The sequence below is a fragment of the Erinaceus europaeus genome, chromosome 2 (assembly GCF_950295315.1).
Source record: "Erinaceus europaeus chromosome 2, mEriEur2.1, whole genome shotgun sequence".
NCBI lineage: Eukaryota > Metazoa > Chordata > Mammalia > Eulipotyphla > Erinaceidae > Erinaceus > Erinaceus europaeus.
In genome coordinates this window covers 66022564-66039832 of record NC_080163.1, presented here as the reverse complement: position 1 = coordinate 66039832, position 17269 = coordinate 66022564, and the positions used below count along the sequence as shown (strand labels likewise).

Genomic DNA, 17269 nt, shown 5'->3' with positions numbered 1-17269 from the left:
GCTACCTCTGAAATGTTGGTTCAGACTGCAATCGATCAAGTAATCCCCCCCCCTTTTTTTGCTCTTGATTTTTATCCTTGTGGTTCTTGTCATTGATATTATTGGTGTTGGATAGGACAGAGAGAAATGGAGAGAGGAGGGGAAGACAGAGAGGTCTAGAGAAAGATAGACACCTGCAGACCTGCTTCATAGCCTGTGAAGCGACCCCCCTGCAGGTGGGGAGCTGGGGGCTCGAAGTGGGATCCTTCGCACCTTACGGTTCACGCTGTGTGTACTTAACCTGCTGCGCTACCACCCGACCCCCGACCGAGGCCGCAGCCTTCTAACTGGGAGAACACTGCCCTCAAGGCTGCAGGCTTCTGACTGGGAGAACACTAGCAGGCCTTATGGATGTGCAGTAAGTTAACCTGTGACACAGAATACTAGTCTATGTATACTACCCAAATTCCTTTCAATCACTCAAAATCTTGGGAAGGTATTCAGAGACACCTTCATGACCTTCATGGAGTCTTTCATGACCACCTTGGATAGCATATAAGATATATGTGTATATTCTTTAGTTTAGGATAGAGACAAATTAAGAGGAAAAGGGTAGGTAGGTAGAGACCTGCAGCACTGTGTCACCATGAAGCTTTTCTCCTATAGGTAGGGGATGGGGGTTTGAACCCAAGTCCTTGTGCACTGTGATGTGTATGCTTACCTAGGTTTACCACCACCAGGCCCCCATGATATAAATGCTTTAAATAAATGATTAGAAGTACAATTGGATAAACTAAAATCTGAAGCAAAGAATATAACTTTTGGAGCCAAGAGCTGGTGGCACTCTTGGTTAAATGTGCAAGGATCCAGGTTCAAGCTCTAGATCCCCACCTGCAGGGGGTAAGGCTTTAGAAGTGGTGAAGTAGGGCTGGGTTTTTTGGGTTCAATTTCTGCATATAGGCATTGTTTGGAGCAGGCTTGTTACTCTTTCTGCTTTTCCTGATAGTTCTACGATTCCTGTGCAATGTCCTCACAAGAACCTGAAGAACAGAAGCCCTGATGGCAGTACTACAATACTCCGGATATGCCATGCTCACCACCCAAGGATTGCCTACCAGTAATACAGAAGATTGGCATAGCCACCTATACCCAGAAAGACTCTGAACACCATTGTCCAATTTTTTAAATAAGTGGGGGAAATATTGGAGATGCTGTGATTGATGATGTCTGTTACTTACTGATATATGCCTACCCTGCTGTTGTTCTGCTGTTCCATTTCTTTAACTATTAAGAGCTGTGTATTTGAATCAAAGGATGCTTGGCTACAAGCAATAGCTTACAGTTCCCTTTGCTACAGTTCCTGTTCTCTGATGAATGGGCACCTGGTGAATGTCTACAGTTACGCGTACCTGGGTCAATAGGCCCCTATAGACAACAAGCCTAAAGCGTATACGCTGATGGGAAACCAGTGCCCCTCACAGAGTATGGAATGTACAAAGTGGACATGAGGTTAGATGACAGCATCTTGTATGGTGCCAGAGTCTATGTGAGGAGTGACACATACAGCAATACCCTGGGGGTCAAGCATTAACTACCCTGATTTATGTACCTTTGCAAAAAGTACTTTGATGTTCCTCTTTCACTTTGATGTAGTAATACCTGCTTTGGTCAATAAAAACTGTGAGACAGATGTGTTTGGGGCTGCACTCAGTGAAATCTCCCTTCACGTGATGTATACCGTTGTAAGCCTTCAGGACTTCTTCTTTCACTGTCCAATAGTGTCTGAGGTCAATTCATTCAATCTAGAGTTCATGATGGAACTCAGATCCCAGCAGCTTACCTTTTTATGTTTCAGGTGGATTTCAAAATAACTTCCATTGGTTTGAAAGTTATTTAAAGATATATATATATATATATACACATATATATATACATACATATATATATATACATATATATATCTTTTTTCTTGCATCCCTCATTTCCAATTGATATACACTGTTTCTTCTCTTCTGTAAACCCCCATACCACCATAAGCCAGGAATGAACAATATTCTGGTTTAGAGAAAATAATAAGTAAATAAGTAAATAAAATCTTCTTTAAAAAATAGTGATAGGTTAATAGAGGATTCTCATCTCCCTTCCCAAGTTTATCCTTGAGCCTTAGCACCCACAGAACTTCTTCTGGCTTTTTTGTTTTTGTTGCTGGTTTTAAGAAAGAGCAGGAAGGAGAGACAGCATAGCATTGCTCCATCCCGGGTGAAGCCCCCCCCCCACACACACACACCATGAAGCTCCCCATCCCTATGTGGTGTGGGGCTTTGAGCCTGAGTTCTCATACATGGTAACATGCACTGTATCAGGTGAGCTACCTCACTCTGTAAAGAAACCTTTAAAAATACGAAATACAAAGTCTTTGACAAAGGTTTATAGACTGTCTTTATTTCATTTCTGCAAGAAACTAGGTAGTCACCTGGTTACTATGTTCAAACTCTGGATGAGATCTTTTTTCAAAGAAGCTTGTGATTTCCTGTTTCTGTTTTTTTAACAAAAGTTTAAGTATGTGACATTTAAGCATTTCCTGTGGGAATAAGACTGAATGTGAACTGGAGTAAGGTGGGCAATGCAGAGAGAGATTGGAAAATCATTAAATATAAACATAACTGAATTACCAAAAGGGGCAGTATTGAAGAAAAATCTTTGAAGGTGACTGAGAAAGATGGTCAAATACAAGACAATGAGAAAAGACACTTCGAAGGATGCAGTAGAATCAGAAGTCACCACAATCCAAACAAGGAAGGGCTCTGGCTTTGCAGGTAAGTGAGATTCTAATTGGAAAGAAGCCTTTAGTTTGGTACTAATATTGATGGGAGATGGTTCAGCATGCAGTATAGAGCTCATGCTTTGCAAACACAAACACAGGGATTGAATGAACATGACACTGAAGAGGTTCAGTGGTCTTTTTCAGAAATCTTCAAAAATGCATATTGTAGATTGTAGTGGTGAAAGTTAAAAAAAAAAAATGACAAATGAGGAAGAAAGACATCATTCTGGCATATGCAGTGCCAGAGGTTAGATTTGGGCCCTTACATTTACAAGTCCTGTGTTGTCACATGCTAGGAGATTTCATTTTATGTATTTTTAAATCAGAGCACTGCTCAGCTCTGGCTTACTGTGGTGTAGGAAAGTCTCTTTGCATGACTATTAATGCTATCTAAGACCCCCACCCGGAGTTTTTAATACTAAAATATTGACTGGGAGGAGGTTTGGATGCAGAAGTGAATGTAAACTATACTTTAAAAAGTTTTTTTTGGCAAATGAGAATGTGACAGGATTGAGGGAAGAAATTTAGCATTAGATGGCTTGGGTGTTTTGTAAGGAGAGAAGAGCAAGCCAATAGGTTCAGTTCAGTAAAGGGCAGTTATACCTTGGAAAGGAGGAGGATAAAGAGCTGAGGAAAAGGGGCCAGGTGGTGGCGCACTTAATAGTGCACAAGGACTAGGATTCAAACCACCAGTCCCCAGCTGCAGAGGGAAAGCTTCATGAGGGTGAAGCAGGGCTGCAGGTGTCTTTCTCCCTATCACCCCTTTCCTTCTTGATATCTGGCTATCTCTACCCAATAAATGAAAATTTTAAAAAATTATATTCCCTTTTGTTGCCCTTGTTTTATTGTAGTTATTGATGCTGGATAGGACAGAGAGAAATGGAGAGAGATGGGGAAGACAGGGGGAGAAAAAGACACCTGCAGACCTGCTTCACCCCTTGCAGGTGGGGAGCCGTGGACTCGAATTGGGATCCTTACGCTTTGTGCCACCTGTGCTTAGCCTGCTGCGCTACTGCCCGACTCCCTATAAATAAATATACATATTTTTTTCCATCCAGGGTTAGACTGGGACTCAGTGCCTGCACTACGAATCCACTGCTCCTGGAGGCCATTTTGTTGCCCTCATTGTGCTTGTTGTTGTTATGTTGTTATTGTTATTGTTGGATAGGACAGAAATGGGAGAGAGGAGAGAAAGACAGACACCTGCAGACCTGCTTCACCGCTTGTGAAGCGACTCCCTGCATGTGGGGAGCCAGGGGATTGAACCGGGATCCTTACGCCGGCCCTTAAACTTTGCGTTATATGCACTTAACCTGCTGCGCTACCGCCCAGCTCCCAAATAAAGTTTTTAAAAAACTAAGGAAGAGTTGAGAAACTCCTGAACAAGAGGTTATTTTTTGGAGTCATGGTGGCAAGTTACATTGTAAATTTAAACAGATATCCATTTCTAACAAACCTAGTTCTAAGAGAAATATGAAAGGAATTGATACCTATATTGTAGACTTAGGTAACAACATTCTATTTGCTCAGAAGCTGTAACTTTCATCATTGCCACGTGTGAATACCTTTGTCACTTATCTCTAGTTGCAGACAAAAGTGTGCCAAGAATGATAAAATTGGCAGCTTGGCTTACAGAGCAGAGTTCAGCTTCAGCCAGTTTTCACTAATACCAGATACTATTTCAGCAAATAAATGCTATGATAGAAGGGCCACGAGTACAGATTTTCTTACTACAGAAACATTTATTACTACTATTTTTAGTTTTCCATTTTTGAACGTTACATCTTTGTACATTGGCTATATCTTTGCATTTATTCTTTTCTTCTGTCACCAGGGTTGTCACTGGGGATTGGTACCTGCACTATGAATCCACCGCTCTTTGTAGATTTTTAAAAAATATTTTCCCTTTTGTTGCCCTTGTTTTATTGTTGTAATTATTATTGTTGTTCGTGATATTGTCGTTGTTGCCTGGGACAGAGAGAAATGGAGAGAGGAGGGGAAGACGGGGAGAGAAAGATAGACATCTGCAGACCTGCTTCACCGCCTGTGAAGCGACTCCCCTGCAGGTGGGGAGCTGGGTGCTTGAACCAGGATCTTTACACCAGTCCTTGCGCTTTGCACCACGTGCGCTTAACTCGCTGCGCTATGGCTCAGCTCCCAGATTATTATTATTATTATTATTGTTAAATTATTTTTTAACCAGGGCACTATTCAGCTCTGGCTTATGGTGGTGCGAGGGGACTGAACCTGGGACTTTAGAGCCTCAGACATTAGAATCTGCATAACCATTATACTATCTATCCTGCCTGGATTTTTGTTTTTCTATTTTATTTAATTGGACAGAGAGATTGAGAGGGGAGGGGAAGATAGGGAGAAAGAAAGACACCTGCTGGCCATTCTTGATCCTGAAGCATCCCACCTGCAGGTGGGAAGTGAGGGGTTGAACCTGGGTCCTTCAGCATGATGAAATGCACTTAACCCAGTAGGTCACTATCCGGCCCCCTAGTTTTTTTTAAAAACATATTAATTAATGAGAGCACACAAAGAAATAACCAGAACATTCATTATACATGCAGTGGGGGAATTTTCTTTTTCTCGAAAATCCATATTTGATAGCATTTGTGGCACAATTTGTGTCCTTGAGTCTTATTGAAAACAAGTCACCTGGGGTTTGGGGAGATGTGACAGTTTGTTGTGATCAAGAAAATGTATAGTATATCAATCATGCACGTGTGTGCTTATATGTGATATATAAACTACATTTACTGTATGTACAGAGACATTCATTTCATGAAGATGTTCACTTACTGCTAAGAATGCTATAAATGAAGAAAAATGTGAATGGACTAAATAGTTTAAAAGACAAATTGTCAGACTGGGTTAAAAAAAGAAAAAGAGGCATCACAGTAGATAAAGCACTGCACTCTCAAACATGAGGTCCCAAGTTCAAGCTCCAGCAGCACATGTACCAGAGTGATGTCTTACTCTCTTTCTGTCTCTTTCTCTCAAGTAAATAAAGTCTTTTAAAAAAGAAGAGATGCAACTACTTTTGGCACCGAGCTTCTGAACCCTTTGTAAATTCCTAAGTGTACTAAGAGCCTCTTTTGTTATAATATTTGGTCTGGGCCTTTATACCTCAGGCAGGCCTAAGTTTCCTTGGGATTTCTTGGGGGTAGTAGAAATGTCCTTTGTTCTAATGAGGTAACTACATGGTCTCCTGGATGATGGCTGGTTATTAGGAATGCCAAGGCATGATTAGAAGTTTCATGAGGAGTGGAGCAGTGAGTGTTATGGTGTCTTTCCTCTTTCTCTTACTCTATGAAAAAAAAAAAAGTCTGTTAAGAGCAGTGGAATTGTGCACATTCGAGGAAAAAAAAGTTATTTATTCTGTAGTTAATGAGAGACTAGATAGAACGTGGGCATGAGAAGGTACAGATGTAGAAAAAGTAGGAGACCTCAGAAACTAGGAAACCAATGTAATACTGGGATTAGGCATTAGTTGACAACTGCTAGGGTGAGTCAATAGCAACTCTTTTAAACATATTTGTTTTATTCATTTCATCTGAGAGAGAGAGAAGCCAGAGTACCACGCTGGTACATATGGTACTGGGGATCAGATGTTGAACCTTAGACATGCAAGTCAAGTTCTCCACCAGTTATTTCTTAAAAACACACACACACACACACACACACACACACACACACACACACACACACATATATATATATCTTTAACTTCCCTGCTTTTTTCATCTTTTTACTCAGTTTTCAAACTTTAATTATTTTATTATCTTTATAGGATAGAGACGGTCAAAAGTTGGGGGAATTAGAAGCATTCCTCCTGCAGGTGGGGAGTCCAGGGGCTTGAACCTGGGCCCTTGCATATTGTAACGTGGGATTAATTAAGTAGGTATGCCACCACCTGGCCCCTCAATTTTCAAACTCTTCATGGAGAGAATTCAGTTAGTTAAATAGTCACCCCTGAAGTTAGGGATGAAATGGAGGGCATTTATCTAGGGAGTTTGCCTGATGAGAAATTTGATAGTTAATACCTGATGTTTGCCGCCAATATTTTTTTCATCATATTTGTTTTAGCAAAACAAGAGATATTACTTTCTCAGCTTGTGTAATGTCATTGAATAAGTACATGCTTTGAAAATAAAGTGTTATGAAACTGATAAATAACTGCAATGATGATAACTGAGTTCTCAGTAATTATAACTGCCATTGGACTTATTTGTGAAATCTAAGTTTGGGTTAAAAACACAAACACTGGCACAAAGCACAAGGACCGGCATAAGGATCCCGGTTCGAACCCCGGCTCCCCACCTGCAGGGGAGTCGCTTCACAGGCGGTGAAGCAGGTCTGCATGTGTCTATCTTTCTCTCCTCCTCTCTGTCTTCCCCTCCTCTCTCCATTTCTCTGTCCTATCCAACAACGACAACAATAATAACTACAACAATAAAATAACAAGGGCAACAAAAGGGAATAAATGAATAAATAAATATTTAAAAAAACACAAACACAAAGATCTCTCACCTTTAAACTTCTTTTTTTTTTTTTTTAAGGAGAGCACTGCTCAGCTGTGGTTTATGGTGGCACAGAGGAATTGAACCTGGGCCTTGGGAGTCTCAGGCATAAGAGTCTCTTTGCATAACCATTATGCTGTCTAGCCCGCCCAGTTTAAAACTTTTTTTGTATGTGTGACCTAGACTTAAGACTTATTTTTTCTCCCCTAGAAGTGAATAAAGCATTGGAGCCTCAAGCACAAAGTTGTGAGTTTCATTTCAGGCATTGCATATACCAGAGTGATGTTCTGGTTCTCTCTCATAAATAAGCAAATATTTTTAAAAGGACTATTTTTTTTCTTAACCTATAAAATAAGAAAGCAAAATAACCAACCTTACAGGATAACATATATTATTTATAATTATTGTTTAATATTTACTTATATTAAACATAGGTGAAAAATTTTAATTGATCAAGTCTTATTAGGTTCAGTGACCTATTGCAATAAATCTCTGCATTAACTTCTTGTGTTGCAATGACATGTAGAGATAAATGTTATAATTAGATTTAAAAAAAAATTTTTTTTTAAATATTTATTCCCTTTGTTGCCCTTGTTGTTTTATTGTTGTAGTTATTATTGTTGTTGTCATTGTTGGATAGGACAGAGAGAAATGGAGAGAGGAGGGGAAGACAGAGAGGAGGAGAGAAAGATAGACACCTGCAGACCTGCTTCACCGTCTGTGAAGCAACTCCCCTGCAGGTGGGGAGCCGGGGCTCGAACCGGGATCCTTATGCCGGTCCTTGTGCTTTGCGCCACCTGCGCTTAACCTGCTGTGCTACAGCCCGACTCCCTATAACTAGATTTTCTTCCTGTCACTGGAATTGTGGGAAACTCGAATTGCAAAAAAAAAAAAAAAAAGAGAGAGAGAGAAAAATTAAGTATTGAAGATGCATCTACTTGAAGCCAAGTTTAGTAATATTTTTCAAGTTTCAAAGTTGTTAATACAGGTAAATACTACTCTTCATAACTAACAAAAAACTTTAATTATGTTGAACTAATTAAGTTAGTAGTGCTGGGATTGGTGACTAAAGAGAAGTAATCTCTGGTTTTGCTCATTTTGACATAATGGAATTCTTTTATCATTTGATAGGGTAGTATTGGCATAATGTTTAAGAACAGGCTTGTTACTAGATAGTATTTGCTTTGAAGGCATCTAGTCTACCATATAATTCATCTATATTAATTTAACAAAGAGTGATTTTTATAGTGAATTTCTAGTGCTTTATTATTTTATTTTGATACTTGTACCTTCCTCTGTATTATAAAGCTCCAATGCTTTATTCACTTCTCGGGGGAGGAAGAGGGGGAGTAGCTTTAAGTCTGAGTCACACACACACAAAAACATTTTTCCCCCACCCAAAAACTTTCAATAATGATGTGAAGATATTATTAAAAGGAAAATTTAATTTTCCTTTTTTCCATAGGACCGGCCATCATATTCTAACTACAGTTCTAGCTATTGGAATACTGCTGCCAGATCAAGAGCTCCATACTCAAGTACCTATCTTGGAAGATTGGAGATGCAAGGCCAGGTATGACTAACAATGTATGAGTTTTTTTTTTTTATCTTTATTTACTCATTGGGTAGAGACAGCCAGATATCAAGTGGGAAGGGGGATTTAGGGACAAAGACACCTGCAGCTCTGCTTCACCACTCACAAAGCTTTCCCCCAGCAGGTGGGGACCAGGGGCTCGAACCTGGGTCTTTGTGCATTGTAACAAGTGCATTCAACTAGGTGCGCCACCACCTGGTCCCAATGTATGAGTTTTTGTTACTTAGCAGATTTAGTTTAAATCATCTAGATGCTGGGACTGTCTAGAGTAATGCTATTTAGAAAAGGTAGATTGAGACAGCAAATTGATTTTAGGACCTAGAACCAACAGATGTAAAGTTGGCTTATTTATTTTTTTTTATAATTTAACTTTTTTTAAAATTATCTTTATCTGTTGGATAGAAACAACCAGAAATTGAGAGGGAAGAGGGGTGTGGTAGAGAGGGGAGAGACAAACACCTGCAGCACTGCTTTACTACTTGCAAAGCCTTCCCCCTGAATGTGGGGCCCCGGGGCTTGAAACCGAGTCCTTATACATTATAATGTGCACTCAACCAGATGTCCCATCACCTAATTTAACTTAAGCCAAATGTACAATTTTAAATATTTCAAGCATATTGAAAAGTTTTTTTAAAAGTTCAGCCTTTTACTCATCATCTGCCAAGTTTTACTTGCCACATTTGTATCATTTTTTCCCTATAGCTTTATTTTATTACACATCAAAGAGAGATTCACAAGAGACAGAAAGAGATAAAGGGGATTGGGCAGTGGCCAGTGACATACTCAGTTAAGTGCACAAGGACCAGGGTTGTACACTATAATGTGAGTATTTAACCAAGTGCACTACTGCTTGGCCCCCTCCCCTCTTCTCAGTTTCTCTCTATCCTATTAAAAAAAAAAGAAAAAAGGAAAGAAAGATAGGCCAAAGCACCACTCTGTTACATGAGGCACTGACAGACACATTATCTACCCAGGAACTGATGCTCTACCAGCTGAAACATTTCCCTGTCTGCTGTATCATAATTTTTTAATTTTTACTGCTACAGGGTTATTATCATTGGGGTTTGGTGATGCATGACAAACCCACAGTTCCTGCCCCCCGAATCCTACCAGCAGGGGGGAAGCTTCTTGAGCAGTGAAGCAGGGCTGCAGATGTTTCTCATTTTCTTTCCCTCTCTAGCTCCCCTTTTCCTTTTGATATCTCTGTCTCTATCCAATACATTGAAAAAAAAAAATCTGGAGGAGATGGGCGGTAGCACAGTGGGTTAAGCGCATGTGACGCAAAGCGCAAGGACCGGCATAAGGATCCCGGTTCGAACCCTGGCTCTCCACCTGCAGGGGAGTCACTTCACAGGCGGTGAAGCAGGTCTGCAGGTGTCTATTTTTCTCTCCCCTCTCTGTCTTCCCCTCCTCTCTCCATTTCTCTCTGTCCTATCTAAAAATGACATCAATAACAACAACAACAATAACTACAAGAACAATAAAAAACAATAAGGGCAACAAAAGGGAAAATAAATAAATATAAAATTTTTTTTTTTTCTAATCTGCTTATTTCATGGGAGACAGGCTGAGGAGCCAGAGCACTCTCCAGTTTACTTGGATACCAGGGATCGAACTTGGAACTTCACACATGCAAGTATTTTGCCCTACCTCCTGAACATCCTTCCTAATCACTAGTTTTAGCTCTTGTACTTAGGTGTTTCATATATTTTAGTTAGTTTTTGTACATGATATAAAATAGGGTTTGACATCTTTTTTTTTTTAAAGATTTTATTTATTTATGAGAAAGATAGGAGGAGAAAGAAAGAACCAGACATCACTCTGGCACATGTGCTGCCGGGGATCAAACTCAGGACCTCATGCTTGAGAGTCCAAACCTTTGCCACTGGCTCACCTCCTGGACCACACTTCCCTATTCTTTTCTTTTTTAAAATATTTATTTATTCCTTTTTGTTGCTCTTGTTTTATTTTTATTGTTGTAGTTATTGTTGTTGATGTCATTGTTGGATAGGACAGAGAGAAACGGAGAGAGATGGGGAAGACGGGAAGAGAAAGATAGACAACTGCAGACTTGCATCACCGCTTGTGAAGCGACTCCCCTGCAGGTGGAGAACCGCGGGCTCAAAACAGGATCCTTGTGCCGGTCCTTGTTCTTTGCACCACGTGTGCTTAACCTGCTGCGCTATCACCTGACCCTCGAAACTTCCCTATTCTTTATCCCTCTGGGAGTATGGACCACAATTCTTTTATTATTATTTATTTTTATTAGTGATTTTATAATGACTAATAAGATTGTAAGGTAATAGGGGTACAATCCACATAGTTCCTACCACCAGAGTTCCATGTCCCATTCCCTCCATTGGCAACTTCCCTATTTTTTTATCCCTCTGGACCAAAATCCTTTTTCCCCCCCTCCAGTGTTATCGCTGGGGCTCTGTGCCTGCATTAGGAATCCACTGCTCCTAGAGGCAATTTTTCCCATATTGTTGCCATTGTTGCCATTGCTGTTGTTTGTTGGATAGAACAGAGAGAAACTGAGAGAGGAGGGAAAGATGGGGAGAGAAAGGCACCTGCAGACCTGCTTCACCGCTTGTAAAGCAACTCCTCTGAAGGTGGAGAGCTGGGGACTTGAACCAGGATCCTTGTGCTTCACACCATGTGCACTTAACTGCTGTGCTACTGCCTGGCCCCCCAAAATCCTTTTTTTGTTTTTGTTTTTTACACCGGAGCACTGCTTAGGTATGGCTTATGGTGGTGCAGGGGGATTGAACATGGGACTTTGGAGCCTCAGACATGAGAGTCTTTTCATAACCATTATGCTTTCTACTCCCACCATGGACCAAAATTCGTTGTGGGATACAAAAGGTGGAAAGTCTGGCCTCAGTAATTGCTTCTTCACTGGACATGGATGTTGGCAGATCGATCCATACCTCCAGCCTGTTTCTATCTTTCCTTAGTGGGGTAGGGCTCTGGAGAGGTGAGATTACAGAACACATTGGTGAGGTTGTCTGCTCAGGGAAGTCAAGATACTATCATCTTGACTGAAGGAGGTAAGATATAAAGCAGGAAAAAATCTTTAATAAACAGGAACCCATAGGTAGGAATAGAGCAGATGAAAGTAGGAGTCTTTGCTTGGAAAGAAGCTGGGTAGTCTTTTTTATGTATGGTCCAAGGGGTTCATGACTTTAGTAATTTTTGCCCAAGCCCGATAACATTCAGGTGAAGTAAAAATACTGTCCAGGAAGATGGTGTCAGAGTTGTGAATAGGCCTAGGAAGCTGGATTAGTGCAGAGGATAGCTCCCAAACATGAAGAAAGTATGTGAAGACCAGTAACTGTTCACCCATTTATCTGAGGTAGGGTATCACAAGCGGAGAAGCAGGTCCACAGTTATCTATCTGTCTCTCCCTCTCTGTATCTCTCTGTCTTCTCTCAATTTCTATTCTATCTAGTAAAAATTAGAAAGCCAAAAAAATACCAATAATAAAAGGAAAAAATGGCCACCAGGAGTGGAGTATTTGTAGTGCTGGCTTGGAGCCCCAGTAATAACCCTGATAGCAATTAAGACAAAACAAAAGGGCAGGGGTAGGTAACATAATGGTTATTTAAAGAGACTCTCATGCCTGAGGCTCCCAAGTCCCAGGTTCAATCTCCCGCCCCACCATAAGCTAGAGCTGAGCAGTGCTCTAGTAGAAAGAAAAACAAATTTCAGAAATAGCTCTAATAAACCAGTAACACATTATTTAATGCATGAGTGATGCTCTGGTTCTTTCTCTGTTATTATGAACATTGCCATTTATTAAGTACATTACCGGTTATCTCTTTTCTAGTTTTTTTTAATTATCTTTATTGGATAGAAACAGAAACCGAGAGGTAAGGGTGAGATAAGAGAGACAGGGACACCTGCAGCCCTGCTTCACCACTTGTGTAGCTTTCCAAACCTTGCAGGTGGAGACCAGGGGCTTGAACCTGGGTCCTTGCATACTGTAATGTGATCATTTAACCAGGTGCGCCACCGCCCAGCCCCACTCCCAGTTATCTTAAACACTTAATACATATTAATAAAATGGCGTAGGAGATAGCACAGTAGATAAAACATTTGAACTCTCATGGTTCCTAAGTTGAGCCCATGTGCCAGAGTGATGCTTTAGTTCTCTTGCTTTCTTGCTCTTTCAAATGAGATAAATATATTTGTGTGTGTGTGTGTGTGTTTACACAAGATAAGTTTATGTACTCTTCATTTTCCTGACAAACTGAGGTTCAGAGACATTAGAAATGACTATGACAGAGCTAAGTCTGTATAGTCTTTTTCTTTCTTTTTTTTTTTGTTTGTGTATAGTCTTTTTCTTTCTGTAGTATCATAATTTTCTTCTTCCTAGCTTCTCTACCCATTCTTCCAGAATCCCCTTCTCAGTTTGTGAGAACAAGTTCTTCCCTCTTAGGTACAAATTCTCTGCCCTTATGTATAGAAATATTTAAGAAACACTGCTCTAAGGCCATCACTTTACCGCTTATCACAGTATACTCTCCCATTGTTATGACAAAAACTATAGTATGCTGACTTTAGCATACAGTATTTGATTATAATATTTGAGAGAAAGAGTGCATCAGAAATTGCTCAGGTCATTTATGTTTTCACTAGTTACTAATCTTTTTTCTTTCCAAAGTTTTCAAAATTGGTCATCAAATTGAGACATTTCAGAATGTTTCATCTTTTAACACTATCCTCTTTGCTTTTTTTGACAGAATTTGAATTCTTATACAAATGAAACATACGGACCACCATACTCCACTAGCCCTGGGACAAATACTGCCTCATACTCTGGGCCTTATTACACATCTGGATATACTCAGACCAATTACTCTACAGAGGTTCCAAGTACGTACAGTTCACCTGGCAGCAGCCCAACCCCAGTCTCCCGTTGGGTATATCCTCAGCAGGACTGTCAGGCTGAAGCATCCCCTCATAGGGGGCAAGTGTCAGGATACCCTGCTGCACAGGTAAGTGGTTTTACTCTTTTGGGGAAAAATTCAGAGCTTGGTGCCTTGAATTTTAAACTGTGGAGAGATGTCTATTACAGTAATATTAACATAAGAATACATTCCTGATGCTCAGTGATTATTCTAGAGATGATTGGGAAGGCAGGGACTAATCTTATATTGATGTCTTTCTCACTTTTAACAGTTATTCTTGTAGATGGATTTTAGCTTATGGTACTTTAAAGATATCATAAATTGGGGTCTCATGCATGTGCATTTTCCAGATCACTTTTTCATTCAGATAAAGACAGAGGGAAAGATACCACACCACCAGGGCTGCTTCTGCTTTGGTTTCTATCATACCTCCCATAGGATGATGACCACTCATTGGACCTGCTCACCTGTACCCTATTCAATAAGGTTTTTTTTTTTCTGTTTTTTTTTTTTTTTTGGTTCTTTGGCCCCAGCTTTTTGGTTTTATTCTTTTGTTTTTGGGTGATTTTTATTTTATTTTATTTTATTTTTTGCCACCATAGTTACTGAGGAATCCACTGCTCTTGGAAACCACTTCTTTTAAGATTTTATTTATTTATTTATTAATGAGAAAGATATGAGGAGAGAGAGGGAGAGATAGAAAGAACCAGACATTACTCTGGTTCATGTGCTGCCAGGGATTGAACTCAGGACTTCATGCTTAAGAGTCTAATGCTTTATCTACTGTACTACCTCCTGGACCAGTCTTTATCCATTTAATTGGACAGGATAGAGAGAAATTGAGAGAGGAGGGGGAGACAGAGAGGGAGAGAGAAAGGCATTTGCATATGTGCTTCACTAATTGTGAAGCTTCCCCATGCAAGTGGGGAGCTAGAGGGAGGCTTGAACCTGGATCCTTGAGCTTAGTACTATGTGCACTTAACCAGGTGCATAACCACCTGGCCCCCATTTGGTGATTTTTTTTTTTCCTTTGGGTAGAGACAGAGAAATTAAGAGAGAGAGTGACACTGGGAGAGAGAGAGAGAGACCTACAGTACTGCTTCACTGCTTGTAAAGTTTCTCCCTGTGGGTTGAGCTAGGAACTTGAACCCAACTCCTGGTGCACTGTGATATGTCCAGTCAACCAGGTAAGCTACCTCCATCCCACGCACCCCCCTCCCTTTTTTTTTTTTAAATCACCACCAGGGAGGGCTTCACTACTCCAGGATGATTTTTCCAGAAAGAGAGACAAAGAGGCAGAGATGAGAGAATGAAAGAGACTACAGCACTCATGCTTCCTCCAGTTCAGTGGGAGTCAGGTTCAAGCCTGGGCCACATACGTGGCAATAATTTTCACTTCGAGAAGGATTCTAATGTGTCATTTGTGCTTCCATGTGCAATCTGTGTGTTTACAGTATCTATGTGACAGATACATGCTATGTTTATAGCATCTTCATTGCTTTAAAATGTTTCCTAGCTTTAAATGAATTTCCTTTCAATCTAGAGCCCTGGATTGACCCTGCCCCATTATTCTTATGGAGATGGTAATCGTGGTAGTCCACAACCAGGACCAAGTGTACGATCACAGGAAGACTCATGGGTTTCTTCTGGGGATTATGGAATAGGAACCCATTACCCCTGGCCTTCAGCTGCACCTTCAGCACCCCCTGGGAACCTCTACATGAATGAAAACGCTTCATCTTGGTCTAGCAGTGGCTCTCCTCATCCATCCCCTTCATCATCACCCCAGCAGACCAAGGTAGGGGACTTCTAAACATTCTTTTGATGTACTTTTTTTTCCCTATTTTATTGGACAGAAAGAAATTGTGGGGGGAGAGGAAAAAACAAAGAGAAACAGAGAAGTCTTTCTTGCAAAGCCTTCCTTCTGCAGGTGAGGACCAGGGCTTGAACCCAGGTCCTTGCATATGGTAATATGTGTGCTCAACTGGGTGTGCTACCACCCATCCCCTTTCTTTTGATGTAATTACTGGGAGGTGGCACAGTAGATAAAGTATTAGACTCTCAAGCATAAGGTGCTGAGTTCAATCTCTGGCAGCACACGTACCAGAGTGATGACTGGGTTCTTTCTCCCCACCTTTTTTTCTCATGAATAAATGTGGGTCTAATGCATGTTTGAGCATGGACGGTTGACCCCCCCGGAAGCTTGTCTATCAATCTCCCCTTGGCATGTCAGCCATTGTGGTGGAGTGAGACGGGCTGGAGTACGCGGAGGAATTCCAACCAGCCTATCAGTCTCACTGCAATGCCCTCCCCCTCTCCCCTCTGGTAGGCTTTGCTTTCCTTAAGTTTCTATTTCCCCATTCCAGCATCACCCTGTATACCTTCCCCTTGCCTCACTCTCTTTCCTTATAAGAGGATATTGGTCTCATTGGCCAGCCTGGCTACTTCCCCTGTGCAGCTGACCCTTTATAAACCTGTAACTGAAACAATAAAGTTGTTCCGTCCACCGCCACGGTGCCCTGAGGTGGTTTGTTGTACCATCCACTGCCACTTGTGCTGGAAGACTACTCAGTGAGCTCATCCTTGCTGCTGCTGGCCCGAGATTCCCTGCTCTCCATCTGTCTCTGGTGGCCATTGGACCAGACGGTGAAATGGAAGCTGGGCTGGCCCATTCCCACAGGAAACTGGACATCTGGCACCCGAACATGGGGTACCTTTCTCCCCCTTGGAAACTTCACAACAGCAGGAGAAGGCCCAAAGCGGCAGAACAAGTCCCTCGCCTGCTAGGTGAGTTCTCTGAGATCTAGACGCGGGATATTGGGCCTCTGTGCCCCTGGCAGCCCCAGTTGGTTGAGGCACTGCCACATTTCTTTTACTTTCACTTTCCTCTGAGGTAGGAGACTATCTCGAGGGCCAAGATAAGGGACACGGCAACTGACGGTCTCTAGCCAGTTACCCCTTGGCGTGACTTGAAGGCTGCGACCCCTCTGTCTGGTCCCCAACCACCCATACAGGTGTTGGGCCCCACCTCACCTCTCTTTTACACCAGGTCTCGTCGAGAGGGATTGGGCAAGCTGTGAGATAATTGGAGGTTTCTGGCCAGGGTACCTCCTGGTGTTACCCGAAGGTCTCACGGCCTCTGCCCGATCCCCAACAGCTCGTAAGAGTGTCGGGCTGAGGAGATCCCTCATTAAAACCTGACCAAGTAAAAGGCAGTAGGCCAGTTGACAGTCTCTTAAATTCAGAGGTGAGGTTTGCGTCTAAGGGGCTTTGCGAATCCCCTATTCTTTGAGTAGGAACAATGGCCAGTACCAAAGCGCCTCTCCATCTATCATGGGCAACCTTCCCACCAGCCAACGGGACCCCTAGCTTAGGTACCTCCGCACCCTCCTGGAAACTCGCGGTATTAAGCTCTCTAGAAAACAAGCCC

The 17269-nt window shown here is 41.5% G+C and overlaps 2 protein-coding genes across 3 annotated transcripts in view; both read left to right on the top strand.

Moving 5' to 3' along the window:
• Positions 1-17269, top strand: part of BAG4 (BAG cochaperone 4) — a 35051-nt gene that overhangs the window by 12047 nt on the left and 5735 nt on the right. Inside the window, exons 2-5 of one of the 2 annotated variants that reach the window (XM_060182526.1) lie at positions 8798-8905; positions 13672-13926; positions 15383-15637; positions 16520-16626. In XM_060182526.1, coding sequence (XP_060038509.1) covers positions 8798-8905; positions 13672-13926; positions 15383-15637; positions 16520-16626 — 725 coding nt within the window. The remainder of the gene's footprint in view (positions 1-8797; positions 8906-13671; positions 13927-15382; positions 15638-16519; positions 16627-17269) is intronic. The other variant, XM_007516703.3, reaches the window with a different exon arrangement.
• DDHD2 (DDHD domain containing 2) overlaps positions 15523-17269 on the top strand; it is a 93985-nt gene continuing 92238 nt past the window's right edge. Inside the window, exon 1 of the mRNA XM_060182512.1 lies at positions 15523-15637. The gene's annotated coding sequence lies outside the window, so the exon portion shown is untranslated. The remainder of the gene's footprint in view (positions 15638-17269) is intronic.